General features: G+C 38.5%; 1 protein-coding gene across 5 annotated transcripts in view; it reads left to right on the forward strand.

Moving 5' to 3' along the window:
* ARHGAP21 (Rho GTPase activating protein 21) overlaps nt 1-23,021 on the forward strand; it is a 113,100-nt gene that overhangs the window by 72,492 nt on the left and 17,587 nt on the right. For 4 of the 5 annotated variants that reach the window (XM_061468257.1, XM_061468256.1, XM_061468258.1 and 1 more), the window contains 3 exons: nt 2,462-2,516; nt 10,559-10,588; nt 12,072-14,019. In XM_061468257.1, coding sequence (XP_061324241.1) covers nt 2,462-2,516; nt 10,559-10,588; nt 12,072-14,019 — 2,033 coding nt within the window. The remainder of the gene's footprint in view (nt 1-2,461; nt 2,517-10,558; nt 10,589-12,071; nt 14,020-23,021) is intronic. The other variant, XM_061468259.1, reaches the window with a different exon arrangement.

The following is a 23,021-nucleotide window of genomic DNA, read 5'->3' on the forward strand; positions in this document are numbered from 1 at the left end:
TGAGTGGAATCCTTTCCTCTTTTGGGCAGCTACTAAGAAAGTGTTAGACCGTGTAAATCGATTTCGACACTTTTTTAGAAAAGCCGCAAAATATTTATATAAGAGTTCTGTGTCAAGTTCTGTTCATTTTATAAAAAGTACTTGAAGAGGAGCAATGTATTTGTCATATTTTTGACTTCCAAAGTTGACACTACTTTTGAAGAATCATTTTAAATAGCTTTTGCTGTTTGTACATTCAGTCAAAGTGGGAAATACTATTGTAAACACACATTAAAAAGTCAATACTTCTGTGTTCCTTAAAATTCAGTATTCTGAAAAAAAAAATTTAAAGGCTTTTGAAAACTTACTTTTTCCTAGCAGTGCATAGGCTTAAAAAGAAAAACTTGTCTATCACTGCTGATCTTTGGTCTTTAAACTAATTTATGCTGCTTGGAGATTTATTTCTTTTTTCCTACTCTCAAATGAATTGTGGTTTAAGAAGATTGTGAAACCAAATACCTTTACTCTGCTATTTTGGAATGCAGCCTTACGTCTGCAGTTGCTAACAAATGGAAAAGGAACCACATTATAAACACATTTTTCATATAAGAAAGCATAATAATCCCATGTTACACTTGTGAGAAGATGGCTTTCTGCAGAAGCCAGAAACTGAGGTCCTTCTCAATGCTTTCACAAACTGTTCTGTGCACCCTGAAGTCAGTGGCCAGTGTCTGTGCTGGTTTTGTCTTTTCTCAGCATTGTACCCTGGAGATGACAGTTCCGTGCAGAGTGCGTGGGTGAAGGTCTTCCCGAATCTTCGTTAGCGAAGACAGGCCTTCCTCAAAGGAGAAGGAAAACTCCTATCTTCAAACCCGGGCTGATGGCATTTGTCTAGCCCTGTATGGTCTTCCATCAAAGAGAAGGACACTGTTACAAAACCTACAACCTGTGGACTTTGCTGTCCACACCTAGCTAGCTAGGCCATGGCAGTTAAACCTCAGGTGGCAAGGGTGGGGCCAGTCATGCATGCGCAAGCCGTGCTTCACCTAGGAGATCCACTGCACAGGCTGGAAGGGCCTGCTCTCCCTTGTCTGGACAGGCGAGGGTCTAAACGGTAGGTGACAAGGTGCATGGGTAGCTGCAGATCCAGCCTTGCATGCGGGTGGACCAGCACGTGGGTAGCTCGAAATTGCTCAGGAGATGACAGTCCTGGTTGGACACTTCCTGATTTTCTAAGGTGCCTTTCTTTGATTTGCATATCCCACTTGCCCTTTGGCATCGTGCTTGTAGTAAGCGTGGTTAAAGCCCTTTCCAAATCTTCGCTTGCGAAGCCAAGCCATCACTGACCAGTACAGATTAGGTAATTTCTAGTCTGATATATCAGGTTACGTTGTATGCACTTTTTCTTGTGCTGGTATTGATCATCTTGTCCAAATATCTTTTCTTCTTGTGACGTGTTCTGTGAGATTTCTAAATAAAAGTCATAATCTCTCCGTTTTCTATTTCATTAAGGCTGGTTAAGTCTATACCAGCTGTCTCTCCTGTAGCCCTTCTCTGTACTGTTCCAGTTTACATTTAATGGCTGTGAACAGAGTATTCCTCTGTCTCAGATGAGGTAATGAATTCAGGTGTTCTGTATCCAGTGTTACAAGCATATACTTCTTTCTTGCTTGTGAAAATGCTTTTTTCTGGTAGATACCAGCTGCAGGTTCACTATTACAATATTTGACTCTGGATAACTGAGTAACATTGTACATTCAGTGTCCAGATTTTGCCTGTATTTAAATTGCATTGATTGAACTGTCTGGATTTCTGTATCTTCATGCCGCTCCTGCTTTTGGTTTCAGCAATTCAGACTGACAGGCTCAGCACTTAAAAATAGCAAATGTTTTTCATCCATATTTCAGATGTCATCTGACTGACTAAATATGTTTAAGTTGATTCTGTTAGGAGGTGATTGGAGTGGAAAGGTGTAAGTCAGTGCTTGCCTTGCTGTTGCTCCACTTTTCACATGATGTGGCAGTTACAACATTTCCCCAGCAATTTTAGAGTGCTAGCAGACTTTAGTTTTAAACGGAATAAAGAGAGAACTTTTAACTTGTGTTCACAGATTTGACACCCTGTTTTGTCTGAAAAGCTCCAAATGGCTAATGTACCTTAGGGCTGGAGGAAATAAAAACACCGCAAAACAAATAAACAAAATCAAAACTGACAAAGCGTATTGGCTTAATAAACTGACTTTGCTGAGTACACAGATGTAGTCTTCAGTCAGGTTCCTGCTCTACTCATATTTGCAAAGGTTCTAATGGAAATCAGTGGGTTTCTGTTGTGTTAAGTAATTTGATATTGTAACTTAGTGTGGGAGTTCCTGAACGGGTTTGCTCCATGGAATTTAATGGATCACCTTTGTAACAATAACTGAAAAGCTTTTCCGAAAGTTCATGTCTTATGGTTGGGTTTTTTTTTTTCCTATTTCTTTCAGTGACAGCATATTGGAACTTAGTGTTATGCCAAAAGACGAGGACATTCTTCAGTTGGTATGTTTATGAAGCTTATATTCAGACAGTATGTTGACTAAAGAAAAATGTCTTGCTGTTGGTTACAAAGTCTTCAAACTGTGCTACCAGCAAATAATTAAAGAGCTAAGATCTGTCACTCCTTAGATACTGTACTTGCTTGACATCCCTTGACGTTTCAGAGGAACCTAAATATAGGGGAGAATACCTTTTGCATGTGATATTTCTAGCTTCTTGTAAAAAAAAAATCTTGTTAATAATGTTTGTATTTTTATTACATTTTTGATTAGTTTCCTTATGTTAGAAATTATAAATTGGGTTGCTTTAACTAGGTTGTCTAATTCTCAGTGAGTTGGGAATCATTACTAAATCTGAATTAAATAATAACATATGGTGCTTAGAATTAGCTTTTGATAATAACTCTCAAACTGTGCATTTCCAGGAAAGAAGCAGGGGGAATGTGCTGATGGTCGTTCACAGAATTTTTAATTGGAATTGCTGTAAATATTTTGTTACGCTGGTGCCTATATGCCCCTCATTTGAGCTGAGGTCCTGCATGTATACTGAGTTAGTTCATCTCCTGTTTAATGTCTCTAAGTCCAAAAGATCTGTGGATAAGATATGATGTGTGTCTTGTGAAAAATCAGAAAAATACCTATTGTATTGATATGCTCTAGTTTATTTGTAATTGGAAGTATAGGAAAGGGGTACACTTCCTGGTTAGTGGTTGGAAAATTGTATTTTGTAATCCACACAGTATCGTGTAAGAGTTGACTTTAAATAACATTTAAGAAAAATCTGCAGGTTTCAGTAGCTGTTTTCCAGTATTAAAGGACAAATTAATGGGTAAAGAAAAAAACCCAAGAATCTCTGTTTTGAGTTGAAGGTGAAGATAGAGTCTAGTGTAGGAACTCAGCCAGTTAGGCCAGCAAGCCAAGATATTAGAATAGAAGTTATATTTTGAGAATATTTGATAAAGAAATACTTCAGTAATCCAGGACAGGGAATGCTGGGGGCAGGGGATGGTTTTGGTTGCATGAATAAATGGGAATGAAAAGCTGTTTGGCAGTGGTGGTTAGGGTGTTGGTTTTGGTTTTGTTTTTTTTTGTTGGTGTTTTTTTTTTCCCTCTGTAATTGAACTGTGAATAAATAAAAATGTAGGAATAGTTCTAACTTTTAAATTATTTGACTGGCTGTTTGCATCCAGTGCAGTCTTGTAGCCATAACAGTCTAAGTATCTGGGCAAGGCAGGATTCGTAGGTTTAAACTTTGTATTTGACTGGGCAAGAAGCTCTTAGGCACATCTTCCTTCTGCTGTTGAAACAAGAAGTGCAAGCTTCGGGTGAAGTATAGATTTAAAATGATTGGAATTTAAGTTGTTCTATCAACGAGTGAAATAATGGTGGCAGAGGAAGATAGTTGTTGCCTTTGGGCTGTAGAAGGTTATTAGTAAAAAAGAAAATATCATTCTCTTGGAGGAGATTGAGTGGTACAGGAAAGAGAAAAAATATCTGTGGGAGTTCTGGGAAAAGAATTAAGACATGTGTAATTGCCAGGTGTCATTTAAAAAAAAAACTTTCTTTTGAATTGTAAGATGTGGTAGAGTTGTGAATTCTGTTTGTGGTGCTCCTCTTTTGAAGATAGGAAGAGGATTAGCTGTGAGTGGTGGGTCTTCATTTTGCAAAAGATGCTTTGCATTGCCTCTATAGCTTTGTATGAGTTCCTACTAAGAATTGTTTGCTGTTGGGTTGGGTTGGTATGTGATTATGATACCACATGAAGGAGATTATGCTCCTGTTTGCTATGAAGTGTGTTTTTAGGTATAAGTGGGTTTGTCTTGAAGACTGTCAGTTCCACATGGCATCTGGCAGAGGAAAGCCATGAAGAGACATGTTTTCTGCAGTCCACAAGACTACACATTGCATGTACTCAGACCTGTTGGAGGGGCTTCTGATGGCTGAAGTTTTCAGTCTGAACTTCAGTATATATGTTTTCAAGTGTCAGTCTGATGGCAGAGTTGCAACATGTCAATATACAGGTCATAAAGATAAATTGTATCCTATAATAGAAGCTGGCAGTTAATGGCCTGCAGCTTTTCTTTTAGACCACCACAAAGGAGGAAAAAACTTGTAAAACAACAGTTAGCAGTATTTTGAGACACAGTGCACCACTGTAAATGAAAAATTTATGCAGTTCTTCTGAAGATGGTAATTATTCATCTTAAGCCTTCAGATGTTAGAATCTACTGTTCTCATTACAAGATCTGGTGAAGAACTTTGCTCTACTCAAAGCTGAGCAGTCATTTTGAACAGCATAGACTGTTACTCCTTTCACTCAGCGTGAAAAGATGGTAACTTTCTGTTTTCAGCTGAGAGACTGCATGCTGGTTTTGTTTTGTTTTTCACTTTTTGTCTTTGTCATTAATGCTGTATTAGCTTTTGTGGAAGTCTCTAAATAAATTATAAACCTCAGAGCAAATTCTTATTCCTGAATGAAGTACAGCTCCTACAAGTGATAACAATCTCTGTAGTGGTAGGGTCAGTGTAAGTGCAAAGTGACCAAAAATGGGAAGGTGCATTATGCCCTTCTTAGCTGAGGGAAAACTTACACTTCTGTCACTGAAGTTGTGTTATGTAAGTTGCTGTCACTCATTGTAAACTGTTAATATTAAATGTTAATGTTATTTAACTGTTAATGTTAAATACAGGTATGTTGTAAAAATAGAAGAACTCAAAGCACTACTGCATATTGTAGTAGGAGTTAATGAAAGGTTTATCTAGTGCAACAAGCATGAAATAGTTCCATTATATTCAGGAACAATGCTGGTTGTGGTAACTTTTACAGTACTTGGCAGTCTGCTCCATATGGTGATGACTGCTAGGTTAACTACATAAAGACCACAGTTGCTTGTTTCTATCCTTAGTTTGCTATTTATAAACCTTGAGTTTAGTCTGCAGAAATATCCATATGTATCTGTGAACCTCTGGGTATATTGAATTTCCTGAAAACGGGGTTAAACCCATTCATCAATAGTAACAATGAAGTGGTCCAATCCACAGGTCATCGCCCTCTGTGGCATGTGCACAGTGCTTACTTTGAAGGCAATTACATGTGAAAGCCTACTGTTAGTGTAATCAGTATCAGTCATTCATTGGCTGGTGTGATCTTGGAAATGTCACTTTTGGGATGGGGGAGAGGATATTTAAAACATCTCTGCCCATGACAAAAACATGAATTCTTGGCAGCTATGATTGTGTTGTGTTTTTTCATGCTTCTTGTAGGTTTTAGTACCACTGACTTCATACAAATGGAAAGACACATTTAGGTTGACTACAAATAACTCTTAAGTGTGTTTAATGGAATTGTTGCTGGTTTGTAATCTTTGCATAACAAATTCAATACTAAGAAGTTGTTCAAACTGTGACACTTTCCAGTCATCCAAAAGCATTTTGTGCTGCACAGAACGTACTGAATATAAGGGTGCTCCCGTAAGAGAGAAAATTGAAATTCCTAAGTCCACTTACAGGTCAGCCGTGTTATGATTCTTGTCAGTAGTGTTTTTAGTTTCTAATGTGTACATGTTAGGGTGTTCTTCATATGCAGTATTATTTCATGTGGGAATTCGCTTGTTTGCTAATCATTCCTTGAGTATGTGAAGAAGAATATAGCTTCCAGGTCACTGAATTTTGAAGTATCAGGCACTTGAAAATATCACTCTTAAAAATTGCATCTTTGATATGGTCTACACTAGAGCTATTCATCTAGAAGGTTATTTGTTATGCAGCATATTAATGATTATATATCAGGTCTGCTATATGTAAATATATGTAGATATTTATTTGTAAATATGTATATCTGCTTTGTGTGTATGTGTATATAAACACACATGCTACAGCCAAGTTATCCTGACTTTCATCTTTTGTTTTCTGTCACTTCCTGGTCTACTAACTCAGAAAATCAGCTTTCCTAACTTTTATCTTACCTCCAACAGTTTCACTTTGAATAAGTTTTAAGAATTCATTTCTTCATACGAATTGCCCTAAAAGGTAGGAGGTTTACTTCTAGTCCTAGGTGGTGTCATCATGCATTTTAGTAGCATGTGAATGTTGAAACACGCCTTAGCATTCCAGAGGGATCTGTGTAGTTTCATTTCCAAAAAGATTTTACTGGGCATTCTGTGAATTATGAGAAATGTGGAAATAAAAAGGGGGCTGTTTATACATTTTTTTATATGTTTAGTTCCCTCTTGCATATCTTTTATTTTACATATTTCTGTAAAATTACAGGCCACTGAAACTGTCTACCGCTAACTGAAAGTTGACCATGTTTGAATGGAAATGTTTCTCTTGTCATAGGTAGTAGGGGAACAAAAAAATCCTAGATGGGAGTGATCAGGAAAGCAAGTGAAAGTCAATTGAAGCATCTCTTTTTTTTCCCTTTTTTCTGATGAGGTGATGTGGACGTTTTCAGTATGTTGGGTAGCTGGGCAGAAGAGTTTGCTGCTTTGCCATTTCTGATACTTACAATATCTATGGAATTTTGCAGCTCTCAAGGCTTTGTGGTACCCTGAAATTGCCAGGGATGCACCCGTATTAAAAAATAAAAGAAAACTAACTTGCATAAGGGAGTTTATTCTAGAGTTTCATATGCCACAGTAACCTCATGTCTCTGACTACAGGTCTGCTCACAGTCAACTTGAACAGTATTGTCTTCTTTTTTCCTGAGACTGTCCAGTTGCATCAGACCCAATGGAGCAACATGGCTGTTTCATTGGCAAACTGTAAAATATTTTCATTTGCCTTACTTTAATAAACAGAGATGTTTTAATACATAGCTGTGTTTAGACCTGAGTCTTGGACCATTTGTTTACTTCGAGATTTTGAACTGACACAGTTACTTATGTACTCAGAGGTTAATATTAAAGCTCTGACAGCAAGTACAATGGAAGAAGGGGTGTGACGTGAAGACCTAGTGACCTAAGAGACTTAAACTTCTTTATCTAACATTTCCTATGTTAGAAAATACTATTTGCATCAACCCTCCTCATCTCAATACAGACTAATACTCACAAGGAAGTCTTTCACACCTCTTGTATTTGGAAATTAAATTTCTTGGGCTTAAGGCATTAAATTTGATATATTAAAATTTCACTGCTATTGAGAAGGTGTGTATGGGTTTTTTTGGTCATTTTTTTCAGATAACATTATTTGACTATAGTGATTGCTAGGTGTCTCTGACTGAAATGAAACTTCTTGAGCTGCATTACTGGCATTCTTGCCAGAGCAAATTGTAATTGGAAAGTGTTTCCTTTAAGACAGCTGAAAACCTTTTAAGATGTTCAGTTCCCGTACTCATGTTAAGTGTGAGAATAGGTTTGGGCTGGGGAAGAGAAACATGATCAGAAGTCAAAGTGATTGGAGAAAGAAGCAAGAATGCCTCAAGTTCAGTCTTGCAAGGTGCTGGGCATGTTAGCTTGATTCACCAAAGCGCTTATCTCCAATTTTTTAAGTAGTTCGGTTGAAATCAGTGTTATTATTTATCCTCTAGTGAAGCGTAGTGAAGCATGCTTATCCTCAGTGAAGCATATGCCTATGTGCTTTTATGGATTTGGACTAAGGGGTATAGGACATGGTTGGTTAAAGTTCTTGGAAGTATGGGGTTTCACTGTGATTCTTACCAAGACATATCATTGTACATTAGCTGTCATTATTCTCACATAAATGGCATAAAACCAAGTGAGGCAAAAACGCAAGCAAAACTCTTAGCTGAATTTTAGAGGGTTAATAAAATGCCTTGTAAAAATACCTTATATAATGTTTTATTGGCTTAAAATTCATTTTGTATATCATACACGAATGTATTACCTTAACAGTTAAACCCTTAATGTGCTAACTGTTATACAGATTCACAATAAGAAATTAATTCTTTGCCACAGATGTTTGCAAACTTGGTGCAAACAAAACCAAGCTGCAAGGTGGGGAAGAAATTGTACACAGTAACTGGAAACACACTGAGTTCTTTCCGTAAGTGCAGCAGTTTTCTTCTAGTAATTGTTGCAAAGCTGTTATCCATCACAGCTCTTTATGTCACTCTGAATTGGTGTATTTGTATGGTAAGCTTTCCATAACTGCTGTTGTTTTGAGAAGGTGGGAAATTGCTCATAAAACACCATGTTTTCAGTTGTGTTGGACCTTCTGGGTAACTGCCGAGTACCTGGCTCCTGTCGGAGTTTGAGTGGCTTGGCTGGTGTCTGAATCAGGAGCGTTAATGATCTGGATATTAAATTTTTATTTTTAAGTTGGAAGGCTTTTTTTTCATTTATTTATAAGGCTCTTTAAAGACTTAAGTTTAAGCCCTACCCTAATGGCTTTTTGTTGAGTATATCCTCTGTTGCAGTCACTTGGAGATTAAGGTAGTATTTCCACATAGCTATATCATTTGAGGAACTAAAGGGAGAGGAGAGTAGTATTTAAACTGTGGTTTATATATAGTTGCAAAATGTTAAAGTGTCAAAATAGTGTATGAAAACTAATAAATACGTTGGCATGCTTCATATTTTTTAGTCTCCAAAGCCTCTTCTTAAAATTTAACTTTACTTTCTAGTTAAAGCAATTAAAATAGCTCATAGTAAAAAGTGGATGGTGCAGCATTTAGTGTGACATTATTCAGAACAGATCAGTGCATTTCTTTGCAAGTTGCAGTATTCGTTTTTAGGCCCTTGATTGGAATTATGAAGCAAAGAGAATTAATATTCTTTGTTACAATGTCACAGCTCCCGTTTATAAACTTTTTCTTGCTCGGAAGAAAGTTTAGCTTTGTTTCAGTGATTTCTTGGGAAGTGGGTGGAATGAGCTTGAAAGAATGACACTTCCCTCATCATAACCTTTCTTCCAGTAACTGTCTCATTCAGGACTGGCAGTCTGTCTGGATACACCTGCATCATGGAAACATACTCTTTACTGGAGGGAGAAGAAAGCCTAGCTGATCTAATTTTGAGCCCTGTGAGAATGCTGGCTTCTGAAGAGATGTATCTGTGATACATTTTGTCAAGAGTTCAGACCTGATTTTTAAACTCATTTGTAGTCTTCAGCTATGAGCAGATCACGCTGGTTTTGGAATTCAGCCTTTCTGCTGTCAAAGTCAATGAAGCATTGTTTGTGAGGGGCATGTTTTACAAACACATAAACGCAGTGCATTTTATATTGGTGTAATGTGTGTGTATCAAGGTTTTGAACTGTTTTATGAGCTGTATAAATTAATAATTGTTTTCTGATTGAGGTGGTGATTATTTTTGTTTCCTTTGCATGACAGTTGTCTCTTGCTCTATATGTTTTCTGGGTTTTCAGCATCTTTTCCATTTATAGATACATATATATATATTAAATTCTTACAGCCTGTCAAGTTCCTAAATAGTCATTTATTTAAAGACTTAGAAATATTTATCTATGTTCTTCCCCTCCATTAAATGTGCCAGTGGAAACCTGGCTTGATTTTTTACTATGAGTGGAGGAGGAAAAAAATACAAATCACATGAGTAGAGTGTTTCTGCAGCATCATTCCTCTAATTTCAGATACAGAGCATGAAAGCAGCTGCAGTCAGCTGACAGCTTGTGGTCATGTTCATATATATGTGGGGAAGGGGTGTGCTGTTATAAATGCATAATAAAGCCGTTGTTTCGTCACCAGGAAGGCAGGGATGGTAGCAGCCCAGGGGAAATGAGAGACAGTAACGTTGCTGTAGTGGAAGGGAAGTCTTGCTGCATAGAGCCAGAGCTCTCTGCAGGCAGCTGTAGGGATGCACCAAGGCAAAATGGCACAAATGTATTTCGCTTTCTGTAAAGGTAGAGGATAAACGCAAGGAGCAGATGAAAGCCTGAGATGGATGTGCTCACAAGGAGGGTGAAGTTATTTTTTGTGCTCTACTGCCCTTTACCTCTCTTGGTACCTTCCAGTGAAATCAGTGTAGTTGTATTTTTAGCTTTCTGTATTCAACATCAGTATGACAAGATAATTCTGTCTTTACATCTGTAAGCAGCTTTTACTGTTTTCCTGTTTTCTGCCAGCTGCAGTTTACAAAGGATGTCACAGCACTGGTAAGGAATGTACAGTAGCCATTTCTCTGATGGTTTTGTAAGGCATGTTTTTCTTAAGAATATGAAACAGCAAGTTTGCTGGAAATGAGATAGATAGTCTGAGCTGAATTTTCTTCATAATGCTAATCTCCTAATTTGCGGTTTGTGCCTGCGTTACTTGGTCGGTTTTCTCTCAGTATGCTTTAATATTTTGCACTTCACTAATGCTCGGTGTAACATTGCAGCACTGTTGTAAATGCCTCGCCCTCCTCTGTACTTTGCTCTGTATTAATTTTATGGCTGCACTTGGGCTTTTATAACCTGTCTACTGTTAAGACAGAGCACATTGATATTCTGGAATTGAGCATGTTATGATTTGGACAGGAAATGCTGTGATATGATACCACGCCTAAGTGTGTAAAAGCCCTGAGAAATCATTTTAATCTTCCGTTGCATTGGCAGGCTGTGCATTGGCTCTTTATCTCATTATGTTTAAACTGAACAAAGTCATGCTAAAGTTTTTCAGTAATAAGATACTGTTTAAATATGCTGTGTGCTTCTCATTGATTTATTATTTTGAACGTTCTGTTAATTTCACAATGATAGATACTGCTTTTTTAAAAAGTAAAATAAGTGTAATAGAACCGTTTTTTTTTTCCTCAGGAGTCAGGCTTTTAATCATAAAGGTGCAAATAAATGCACCAAGGAAATTAATTGGAGATTTTAATACTGTGTGTGGACAGTAGTGGATAAGCATGAATTTTCATACTGCTTGTACCTTAAAGTTAAAAATGTTAAATATTAGTAATATTTTTGCAGCAACATTTGTGTGCCATATGGTGGCTGTCTCCTGTAAAATGTAAGATGACTTATAGGGTGTTGGCTCACAACAAAGATATTACTGCTTCAACTTACTTGTTTTATGTTTAGGAACAGTAGCTTTTATGTACAAGACAGAGGGGTGTGTGTATGTATTTTCATGTGTAGTTTTCATATGTACTACATTAAGTGAACATGGTTCTTTTGTACACTAAATGAAGAGAGAATTTTCTAGTGCTAGTTGAATTTATTATGCAGCATTTTAACCTGTCGGTTGCTGTGAAATTTTGCTTTCCAGCAAAGTGAAGCTTAAATGGGAAGAATGTGTGAAGCATCATGGTAGAAAGCAAAATTAAGGGAGAGAAAAATACTGTGTTGTGTGCTCATGGATTTTGGGAAACTTGCCTCAGTGCCATGCCTGCAGTATTTCACAGAATTGGTCTTCAGTTTTTTTTATTTATTTTTTTTGGGGGGTGGAATTAGGGGGGAATGTGTGTAATGATCTTGCTTGTTTTGTTTCTAAGGGACTAAGGGGGTGGAACACTATTTTTATCTTTTTTTTAACTAACATCTAAGATTATGTGAATTCTGTACTTGTGTTTCCCCTCTTGAAGCTTGGTGGTGCAAATGGAGAGCTTTTCCATTTCCCTCACTACTGAATACTCACTTAATCTTCTCTCCACAGGCGTATTCCCAAGATGCCTACCTGAAAGGCAACGAAGCCTACAGTGGTAATGCCCACAACATACCTGAACCACCGCCAATATGTTATCCACGCCTGACATCCGCACCTTCTGTGATGGCACAAGCTGGTGACAAGCTATCTTCTGACTTCTCACTAGGGAAACAGCAAGTCAGTAGACCAGTACGGGCAGTGACACAGCCAGAAAGAGCCTACAGAATGGAAATACAAGTGCCTCCGTCACCAACAGACATTGCAAAATCAAATACAGCCGTGTGTGTTTGCAATGAAACCATAAGGACTGTTATTGTGCCTTCTGAGAAGGCTGTAGATTTGCCATCCTGTAGAAATAATCATGCTGGTCCATCACACAGGACAGAGGAAGTAAGATATGGCTTGAAAGATCAAACCAGTCTAAAAGCACGGACAACGTCACCACCTTCTTCAGTGTCCACTGCCATTGTACTTCCTCAGACTCAAATAACGAGGCCAGCTGATCCATCTGGAGCACTAAGTAAAGCTTCAAACTATGTAGTATGTCCAGAAGCAATCCCAAGCACTAGACCTGCTGCTCAAGTCACAGACTCATCCTCAGTCTCTACTAATCATTACAGTTCTCCAACCTCCCACCAGCATATAGACTGGAAGACCTACAAAACTTACAAAGAGTACATTGATAATAGGCGCATGCACATGTATGGCTCCCGAACAATACAGGAAAGGTTGGATAGCTTAAGAGCAGCTTCTCAGAATACAACTGATTATAATCAAGTGGTGCCAAATCGCACTGCTTCTCAGGTACGGCGCAGGAGCACCTCTCACGACAGGGTTCCACAGTCTGTTCAGATCCGGCAGAGAAGCGTATCCCAGGAAAGACTTGAAGATCCTGTGTTGATGAAAGAGTGGCCACGAAGTGCTTCACAAGATACTCTAACTTCACCTTCAGTTAATGCTAGGAACCACAGGGCTCGGTCATGGGATTATCTCAGCAAACAGGGTGAAGTGCTAGAAAATTTCCATTCTGAGAATCTGATTGCAGATACAAATGGAGATAGGAGAAAGACTTACAAGTGGACAGGGTTTACTGAACAAGATGACCGGCGGGGTATTTATGAGAGATCTAGACAGCATGCGTTTCATATGTCCCTTAGAGGGCAAAATTTTCCTGTGGCTCCTAGTGCTTATATTTCAGACAACAGGAGAACAGGGAGTAGAGCTTCTCTGCCTGGTTCTCATTTTCAGAAAGTTGCACCAGATATAAAAATGTTACAGCCTTCTCGAGATTTGCAAACTCCTGGGGGAGTTTCAAAATCTACAACTGTTTCACAGGAGAGATTGTCTCTCACGCCAGCCAGAAGTTCTAAAAGTAGTTCTTTGAAGAACTCTGCTCCCTATGCAGCAAAACCATCATTTCCCCTTAACCAGGGCCTGGATGCTGTTGCCAGCAAAGACCAAAGAACAGTGAATCACTTGCATCAGAGTGGTCTGTTAAACCAACAGTCAAGGATCCGAGCAGAAGGTGCCCCAGATCACAAAACAGAAACTGGCAAAACCATCCCACCCTCCTCTCTGTCTCCAGCTTCCGCCAAACTTGTCCAGCCAAGTGAGAGTTCAACTACCTCTGACAAAATAGATGGTTCCATGAGACAAAAAATTCATGATTTCGAAAGGGAAGATGTCCATGAGCCTGAAACTCTGCAAACAGATGTTCAGGAAAATGACAAAGACACGGTGGTCATGCGGGACAAATCACCTTCTGGCCACCAGACTCCGCAGCCTTTGAGGCATCAGTCCTACATTCTTGCTGTAAATGACCAAGAGGCAGCCTCAGACACTACCTGTTGGTTACCTAATGATGCTCGGAGAGAAGTCCACATAAAAAGAATAGAAGAAAGGAAAGCATCAGGTTCCAGCCCACCTGGTGACTCGCTGGCTTCTATTCCATTTATTGGTGAGTTCAGCTATTGGAGTGTACATAAAATGCTTTTCGTTGCTAAAGATGATGGAGAGCACCATGCCAGGTAGCGTACTGCTGTTCCTGTAAACCCTGAGGTCAAGGGGCATGGAGGTTCTTTTCTCATCTAGAGCAATACTATTTTGGTAAAACTAAAAGCACTCTTCAGTGGAGGGAAAAAAAAAATGTTCTGCTTTGTCTGGAGTCCTGAATGATCAGTGTAAAAGAGATACTCTTCCAGAGCTTTCCTTAACTCCCTGGAGAAGCCTGCATTATATAACTGTGTCTGGTTAACACTCCACATAACGCTCTGATGTTTCGGATGTGGACAGCTAGCATTTGCAGCACCTTTAAAAATACTTCTCTAGTATAAAATGTATTTAGAACCCAGTAAAAGAGACAATATACATGTGAATCTGTAGAAGGGTGATTTGTAAAAAAAAAAAAAAAGTCAGCTGAATGGGTAGGGTGAAAGCTTTCTGAGACAGATGTGGGATACAGGAACGGTGTTTCAGGTGAAAGGATAGCAGGAAAATGAAGTGAATTTGCAAGTGACAAGGCTAATGTGGGTATGAATTGAAGACTTTGTGGAAGCAGAATGTGAGAAGCCACAAAGTTTTGATGGTGGGCTGTGACACAAACAGGGTTGGAATTACAGGGAGATCATAGGAAGGGGGCTGAGAGCACTTGTGAGATCATTTAGAAGCAAAGAGGAAATGGGAGAATTGTAAGTGATGGGGGAAAAATAATCCAATTTTGGATATGTGAAGAACTGGAGTCATCTGCTGAAGAGAATTTCAGTGGCAGAGCACTTCTGTTCTACTCAAGTAGTGAATACAGAACGTTGTCTTTGCTCTTGTTGTTGAGTTGGATTTTCTTTTGTTGTGGCTGGTTTATCCTTTGGAGTCTAGGTATCCATGGACCATTTTTCACAGGGCTTGATTTATATCTTTTTATGTGTTCTTGACTTTAATATAAGTAGTATTTGGAAAATACTAAATTTTGATTCTCTAATTCATGTATATGAAAACCAGCTCTTTTTTTTTTCTTCACATTAAGGGAGTTACATTGTCTTAGCACAATTGTCTTCTGTTGTGGATCTGCAGCAGTGATGTTTTTCCCCCTAGAATTATCTGTATCATAGAATCATAGAATGGTTAGGGTTGGAAAGGACCTTAAGATCATCACGTTCCAACCCCCCTGCATGGGCAGGGACACCTCACACTAAACCATATCACCCAAGGCTTCGTCCAACCTGGTCCTGAACACTGCCAGGGATGGAGCATTCACAACCTCCCTAGGCAACCTATTCCAGTGCCTCACCATCCTAACAGGAAAGAATTTCCTCCTTATATCCAATCTAAACTTCCCTGTTTAAGCTTTAACCCATTACCCCTTGTCCTATCACTACAGTCCCTAATGAAGAGTCCCTCCCCAGCCCTCTAGGCCCCCTTCAGATACTGTAAGGCTGCTATGAGGTCTCCACGCAGCCTTCTCTTCTCCAGGCTGAACAGACCCAACTTTCTTACGTGATACTGCTTTAAAGTAAATATCCAGAATTAGTGCAGGTTTGTGTGCATGGAAGAATGGAAATCATACAAGAAATAAAATGTGTTTTTTTTGACAATTTTGTTAAGATGTAACAGAAACAGTTTCTTAGCTAGCAGGTGGGTTTTATACCAGGTTTTCTTTTTGGAATGGGATTTGAATGTATTTCTTTATCTATTTTTTTTATTATTACTGGATGTATCAGTATCCAGTAGAATTTTGGATTCTTCCTTAAACTCTGTCAGTCTTTAAGGATTAGTACAGGTTTGTAACGCATGTAACCTGTCTTTGTGTAGGGTTTTTTAATACAGTGCCAGAAGTCCATGTTTGGCATTTGATTGAAGGTATGTGCAGTATTTGTGCTCAATCAGAAGTGCGTGCTGCAAGTTTTCTGATTTCATACAACTTAGATGTCATGTGACAATCTGATCAAGATTGTCAAATCAAACCCAACCTTTTCTACACAATCTCCCGTATTGATTTTGACAAAGATTGGCCATGAACTCTTACTGATGTGGCTTGCTTCCAGAGTTTTAGAGAAATGTGATGATTAAAATTCAAAGAAGCCTTAAACATGGCAATTGTACTACATTCTGGTAGCAGCTGAGCAGTTCAGAAGAAACAATTGCAGCCTTGGGTGTAGCACCACATGGGATTGTGTGAATTCTTATGAGCTTCCATAGCCTCTTTGACTGTAACCTCCGGAATACTCTAGACTTACTAAAAGGTGGTGCTGCGAGAGTGTGGTCATGGCCTGAGCCGACACAGTACTTGTGGCTGAATTCCTAGCAAGAAATTCTTGTGCTGGTACAGGTGCTGTGGAAAATTTCCACCACAGCTCCACCACTTTGAAGATGAAATAACCGTCTATGAAAAGAAGGAGCCTCAAATGTCATTAAGAGTGGGCATCTTCTAAAGTTAGAATTAATATGTATGATTCCAACTTTGCTTGTTCCACTATCATTATTCCTAATTACAGCCTCATTTGTTAAAAGGCTTACTAAATCAGGCAGATAAAACCCTATATCTACTTTGAAACTCAGTTAAAGGCTTCTGAAGGAAAATCACTTGGATTTTTCTGTTTTGTGTTTTGGTTTGGTTTTCCTCCTGTCTGATGATTGAAAAGGATGTTACTGTGAGTTAAGACATACCTTGCTGTTGGCGACCCGTCAGCTTTCATTGTTTACATCAACATAATTGGTTTTTGCAGTATTAGGTTTTATTAGGTATGGTTCATTTCATAAATGCACTTCCTGAAGTTATTTGTATGCTAGATCTTTGGGGTAGTGTAAAAAATGTCAATTTGGGGGCAATAAATATCTTCCAAGGTTACATGTTATTACCTTTTAAAATACTTTGTGGTGTATTTATTTTTGTTATCATTTTCTGCGCATTACAAGTAGTAGATAGGGCCAGACTATATTTTGATAGAAATTCAGCCAGGAACAACTGGCTTTTGCAGCAGTATTTTGTGACTTATGCTCTTGAGAACAACACAACATCAGGATGATTTTAGCTATTTATAAGTATCATGGTGACCTGTACCACAAAGAGAAATCCAAGCAGAGTTTCCATCAAGCTTGCTTATGGCAGATTCTATAGGGATTGCAGTGGGTTGCTGCAGAATGATTTTGCACATTAATCCTGTCACAAAAGGCTGTTTCAAGCAGAGAGATCAAATTTTTGTTCGTATTTGCTTACAGAAATGAGAGATCTGATCTGTTCAAAGCAAACCTAGTAGGTAGGTGTAATACATTTTATAGGAAAAATAGATTTATTTGAAAAAAATAGGCAAAATACTGTGTGCTCAATCTCTTTTTCAGGTAAGCACATGTTCTTGGGGGATGAGGAACCTGATGGTTTTACACGTACTGGTTTTTACCCTGGTACTGCAGGCTTCAGTGCTTCCCATGTAGCTACTAAATGCGGTGTGTTGTTAGCTTGGAGCTGGTGTTTCTATTTCAGGTTCTCTCTGTTGTTCCAAGCTATACCAGATAGCCTAATGAAAGGCTATTCCTTTTACCCTGAAACAGTCTCACCTGTTCTCTAGACTAGTAAAAATACCATTATCTCTGTCATTGGCTGTATTCGCAATTGTGGTGTTTAATGTATGGTTTTTTCAGACTTGTAATTTGTACACAATTTCTGCGTTAGAGAGCAGCAAATGATAAATTTCTGACCTACAGGGTGATTTTGTACATGTTAACCTTCACTGGGATGGAAGCTAGGAAGCTACTTAACATTTGAATAACTGTCGAGAAAAGGTTGATTCAGAATATAGTTATTTTAATACATTTCTTGGATATCTAGTGTGCATGTCAGAGCTCTGCAGCTAGCTTGAAACTTTTTTTTTTCCTTCTTAACACCATTTATTGTAGAGCAGAAAGCAGTTTCTTAGAAAAGGATAATCCAGCTCCCAGATTTAGTTGAATGAACTACCTCTATGAGTGAAATGGAGAAACTGCTTCAATACTTAACTGGATTGCAGTGTGCCTAGCTGACAGTGCAGTTTAGTGCTTTGGCCTTTACTACTGAGCGGATGTTCTTTCTAACCTTGCCAACTTCAGGTTTTCATATGAAAATTAATTTTATATGAATATGTTTTAAAATAATTGAATGTAAATAAGTATAATCTTGAACTATTTCTTTTTTTAATCAAACAAGTTTACAGTTATCCTATTAGAGCTTTAGGCATGCAGTAGTATCTGGTAAGTATGAAGACTTTCCCTCAGAGTGTGATCCCATTTTTGAAAATATCTAGTACATCCTTACCCTAGAAAAATTTTAGGTCACTTCATTGTACTGTTAATTTGTGAATAACTGAGAGAAAATTAGCCAGATAAAAATATTTGACCAGACTTCGATAACACCAAAGTGTTGTAAAAATTAGATGAGTGTCCTCTTTCTGGCTGAAACTGATACTTACGGAAAGGTGTAAGAGCAGGACAAGGATATGTGATACTTAATGCTGGTACTTTCTGTTCTCCAACCATTTGCACTTTACAACATCCCTGAAACAAATGTGATTTTAAGTGCTCTGTAAACTTGTCAATTCTCTTTCATACTACAGTAAAATTTTGCTATCCGATCCCTGTATTGAATTAAGTAAAGATTTGCCAGAGGTTTAACCACATGGTATTCATTCCCTTTTGTTGGGGAGGAGGAAAAGTGTCTGTTTAAGACCCAAATTTCTGATGCAAATGTTGTATGAGTGACCAGCAGACCATTCACCCTTTCCATGCCACTCATGGTTTTATCGTTCTATTGCTTCTACCTGTGGCACTGGCAGACAACCATAGCAATTTCTGTGCTAGTGATCAGGCAGATTCTGATTTTCATCTTGCTTCAGGAGCTGATCTTCATGATAGTATTCAAAAACAGTTTTTGTGTTTCCATATCTATTTTTCTACAAACTTCTGTAATAATAAAAGTATTCGGGTACTTGTTAACAAATAGGATAAATTTAGCTGGCTTCTAGTGAATCCTGCTTTATTTTTTTTTTACCCAAATACTTTAAATAAATTAACTAGGAAATCAGGAGGTGAAACATTCTAAACTACCCAGTGTTAGTTAAGCTCTTCATGTATCTTTATTGTACATATGATGGCATTCTTCTTCTCTAATGGTGGAAGTAGAGGCATATTAAGGGTTCACCTTCCCAGTACCTACCCTTAAATGGTAAGTGTGTGCACAATTCCAAGAACCGTTTTTGAAAGTATAATGAGTTTACTCCCTTTTAGTGAAATACGTGCCATACCTTTCCATTCCTCCCCATACATCTTTTTTGTCTCTGTGAAGGATGCTTAGTCTCTGGTGAAGAGTATGACAATGTCAATGCACACATACTGAATGCAATTGTATTCTTGAAACTAGAAAATGATTCACCTCACAGCGCACTATAAGGGTTATGATGGTAGGAATAGAGAAAGGTTAGGGGAAACAACCAGGGACTTCTCACATGCAGTAAAGAAACAATTGAAAGAATGTGCTCATTCCATTTTCTCCATGTGAGAGGAGGTAAGCTTCAGGTAGAGAAAAATCCAAAACCTCAAATTTCTGCAGCAGAGATTGTGGCTCATCAGCCCAAAATGTGTGGTTACCTTAAGGGCAAATGGTGTCTGAATGAATACACATGGCTGATACAGGATGTTTTAAGGAAACTTTAATTTTAGTGAAAACTGATAGCAGTCAAGTTGAATATGAAAATGTAATTTTTTATTATTTTTTTTACAAGTTACTGCCTAGCTATTACAAACCATGAAAACATAAATGTAACCGCAGTAGAAATTAGAGCTGACAGATGTTCGTTTTTGAGGGGCTGTTGCTTCCATTATTTTAGCGGTAGCATTGGCACAGCTTTTAACATGTCATCAGTGTTTCTAAGATAAGCATCAGTCTTCTGTTTTATTTTTTTTTCAGGGTTTAACAGTGTGGCCTGGCAAATCATTGTTGCTTCAGGCTTGTTTTCTTAGCCAAAGAACAATTTTCAAATCATTGTGGTATTCTGAAGCATAGCAGCCAAAACACAAAATTACAAATTAGCATTTTAAATACCGTTGAAATGCTTTGGGATCTCAAAAATCCTTTTTCTAATTAAAACTTAAAATTTTAAGGCAGTAACTCGTAACTTCTAGAAGGCTTCTGATTCAGTAGAAGCATCAGATTTGTTTGTTAATTTGTAATATTTTCAAAGCGTACGTCAATCCTTAGTATATCATTCTAATTTAAACTAAAATTACAGGTAATAAAGGATTACTAACAGGGCTCTTCACCAAAAAAAATCCCTAGTATACTGGGAATTGTGCTTTGTTACGTTGCAGGGTAATACTGTGAGCGGGAACCTTTAGAATTGTTTTGTATTACTTCACCTAGAAAGATAGTTATGTATTTGTTTAACACTGCAATAAGTAAATGGCTGCCATAGATAAGGTTTTCAGAAAAGTTTCACGTTGAGAATAACCTTGGGAAGCCTTTTTCTGTTTGGGCGAAACTCCGTATACTAAACATAGGATTTATAGGTGCGCATTAGCAGAGGACTGGATTTGATGATTCAGGGGGCTTGTTCCAGTGCTGTGTTTGTGGCTTACAGAAATGAATGCATGCTCAGCATGCAGACATGTTTCCATTATTTTCTTTTGGCCCCATGAGGCAAATTACGTAAAGTAGACATATGAAGTTCTTTGTACAGACAAGCAGTTCTGTCAGTACTTAAAAACTAACATGCAAACAAACAAAAAACTTTTTAAAGGTTCTTCTTGAAAAACAGGGTAGCAAGTCATGATGAACCCAGCAGTAGTGTATCCTCTTTCCAAGTCACGTGGTTTAGCCTTGGAAGTATTCAGTTACTGGAGCTTTCACCTTTGCAGGCTGAGTAATAAGATGCAGCAGCTTGTACTTCAAGATCTGCAACAAACTCACTGCTTTGGGGTATTTATTAGTCCTTTATGCTGTCCTGTGTGATATCAGGGTTAGTTCCATGTAGTTTATTTTTAACTGAACAATTAATCTTTGGTTTATTGATTGTTTCTATCCTTCTCACTATGCATAGGTGAAATTGTATACACGTCTTTTTATTTGATTGCCTTCCTGACAGGCTTTTAAGAAAAATGGCCTATGTCTGTGCTTGCCTTAAATTTAGCATCTTTTGAGGTTTATTGGAAATGAGGACCTCAGAGATAGACTTTTTTTTAGCTCTGTGTAGATGAAGATCCTCTTTGTACCTCTAGTATCCTGTCCAACCTCACTCCTTTCTTACTGAATTCCTCTCACTGTTGCTTCTTCCTTGCAGCCTTTCTCTCCCTGCTCTGATTTCCCTTGCTGTGCCTGTGCTTCAGCAGTGTTTGCTTGACCCTTCATGTCCTGCCTGCTGCCAAGGTCAAGGCAGGGAGATGTGGTCCGCATGGCTGCACTATATAGGAAGTGCTGCCTTATAGCTAGCTAAAACAGACCTAAACTGAGAGACGCAGAGGAAGTATTAGACATGGGACAAGATTTTAAAGCTTTCAAATACTGTGTTTAAGAAGAACGCTTTAGCAAGGTAGTGTATGTTGTGGTGATGGAGAGCCTTTTGCATGCAAAATGGGTGTTGACAAAGGGCTGGAAATAAGGGAGTGCCTCTGAAGACTGGCTTGCTGCAGGATCTGTTTGTGTCATTGGCATGTCCTGTTGTCAGTAAAGATTTTTTGGTGTTGTGATAAGTGCTTGATAGTTTTGTGCCTTCTTGTCTTAATATTAAAGTATAGTTACCCTCTCCAGTGTATGCCACTTGGGAAATTGTATGTTGAGTAGTGTGGGGGGGGGTGTATGTCTGGAGGTCCATGCTGTCTCAAAATTCTTCTCATGAAAAGCAATTTAAAGCTGTTTTGAGTATGTGTTTAGTTAATAAAACCATTTCCTTGAAATGAAAAAATCCACAAAACCAAACCCATAATCATAACCAACTTGGATAAACAGGGGACTCTTAAGACCACTCCAGTGCAGCTCAACCCGTACATGTCTGTCCAGTACAATGAAGTTCATCTGAAGGTGCTAAGAGAGTTGGCTGGTGTCATTGTAGAAATACTGTTTATTAGTTATTATGCACCTGTCTTGAAGAAGGACAACCCAGTCAATCAGCCTTATCTGAGACCTTGGGGAAATCATGCAGTTAGTTCTCTTCGAGCTTATTTCTGAGCACATGATGGAGATGTTTGGAATAGCTAGCGTAGATTTACCAAGGGTAAATAGTGCTTCACCAGTGTGATTGCTTTTGTAATGAGATTACTAGATCTGCGAATGACAGGAGAACACAAGAGGATCAGCAACCTTGACTTCAGCAAGGCTTTTGACCTTTTCTGCGATACCATCCTTGTGCCATAGTCTAGGTTGGATGCATTGCAGATACGGAGGAAAACTAGGCCATCAGGCATAAAGGGTAATGGCTAAGGATTAATATTCTACCTGAACATTGATTACAAGTGGCATTCTTCAAGGTCCATCTTGTTTTAATATCTTTATCTGTGACCTAGACAGGAGATGAATATTCTCATCAAGTTTGCAGACAACACCAAGTTGGGGGGTGCAGTCAACCTGCCCAAAGGTGGCATATTCAGGACACAGCCTAGAGGGGTGGTCTGATAGGAACCTTTTGAAATTGAAGGACAAATGCTAAGTCCTGTTCCTGGAATAGGCTATTCTCCTGCAGTAGTACTGGCACCTTGATGGTGATGAAGGCTAAGACCATACTGGTCTGCATCAGTGAGCACACAGCCAGCATACTGACGAAGAGATCATTCCCTTCTGTTTGGCACTTGCTGGACAGAAGTCCTGAGCATTGTGGTCTGAGTTCAGCACTAAACCTGCTTGGAGAAGGAAGAGGTTGGCCTAGGGGACCTTCTGAGGTTCACATCCACCTCAATAATTCCGTGATTCATTTATATTATATTTAATGTTTTCAAAATGTGCTCCTTTTT

The sequence above is a fragment of the Pezoporus flaviventris genome, unplaced genomic scaffold (assembly GCF_033815535.1).
Source record: "Pezoporus flaviventris isolate CSIRO_AGI_PZ_B2104156 unplaced genomic scaffold, CSIRO_AGI_Pfla_v1 ptg000047l, whole genome shotgun sequence".
NCBI lineage: Eukaryota > Metazoa > Chordata > Aves > Psittaciformes > Psittacidae > Pezoporus > Pezoporus flaviventris.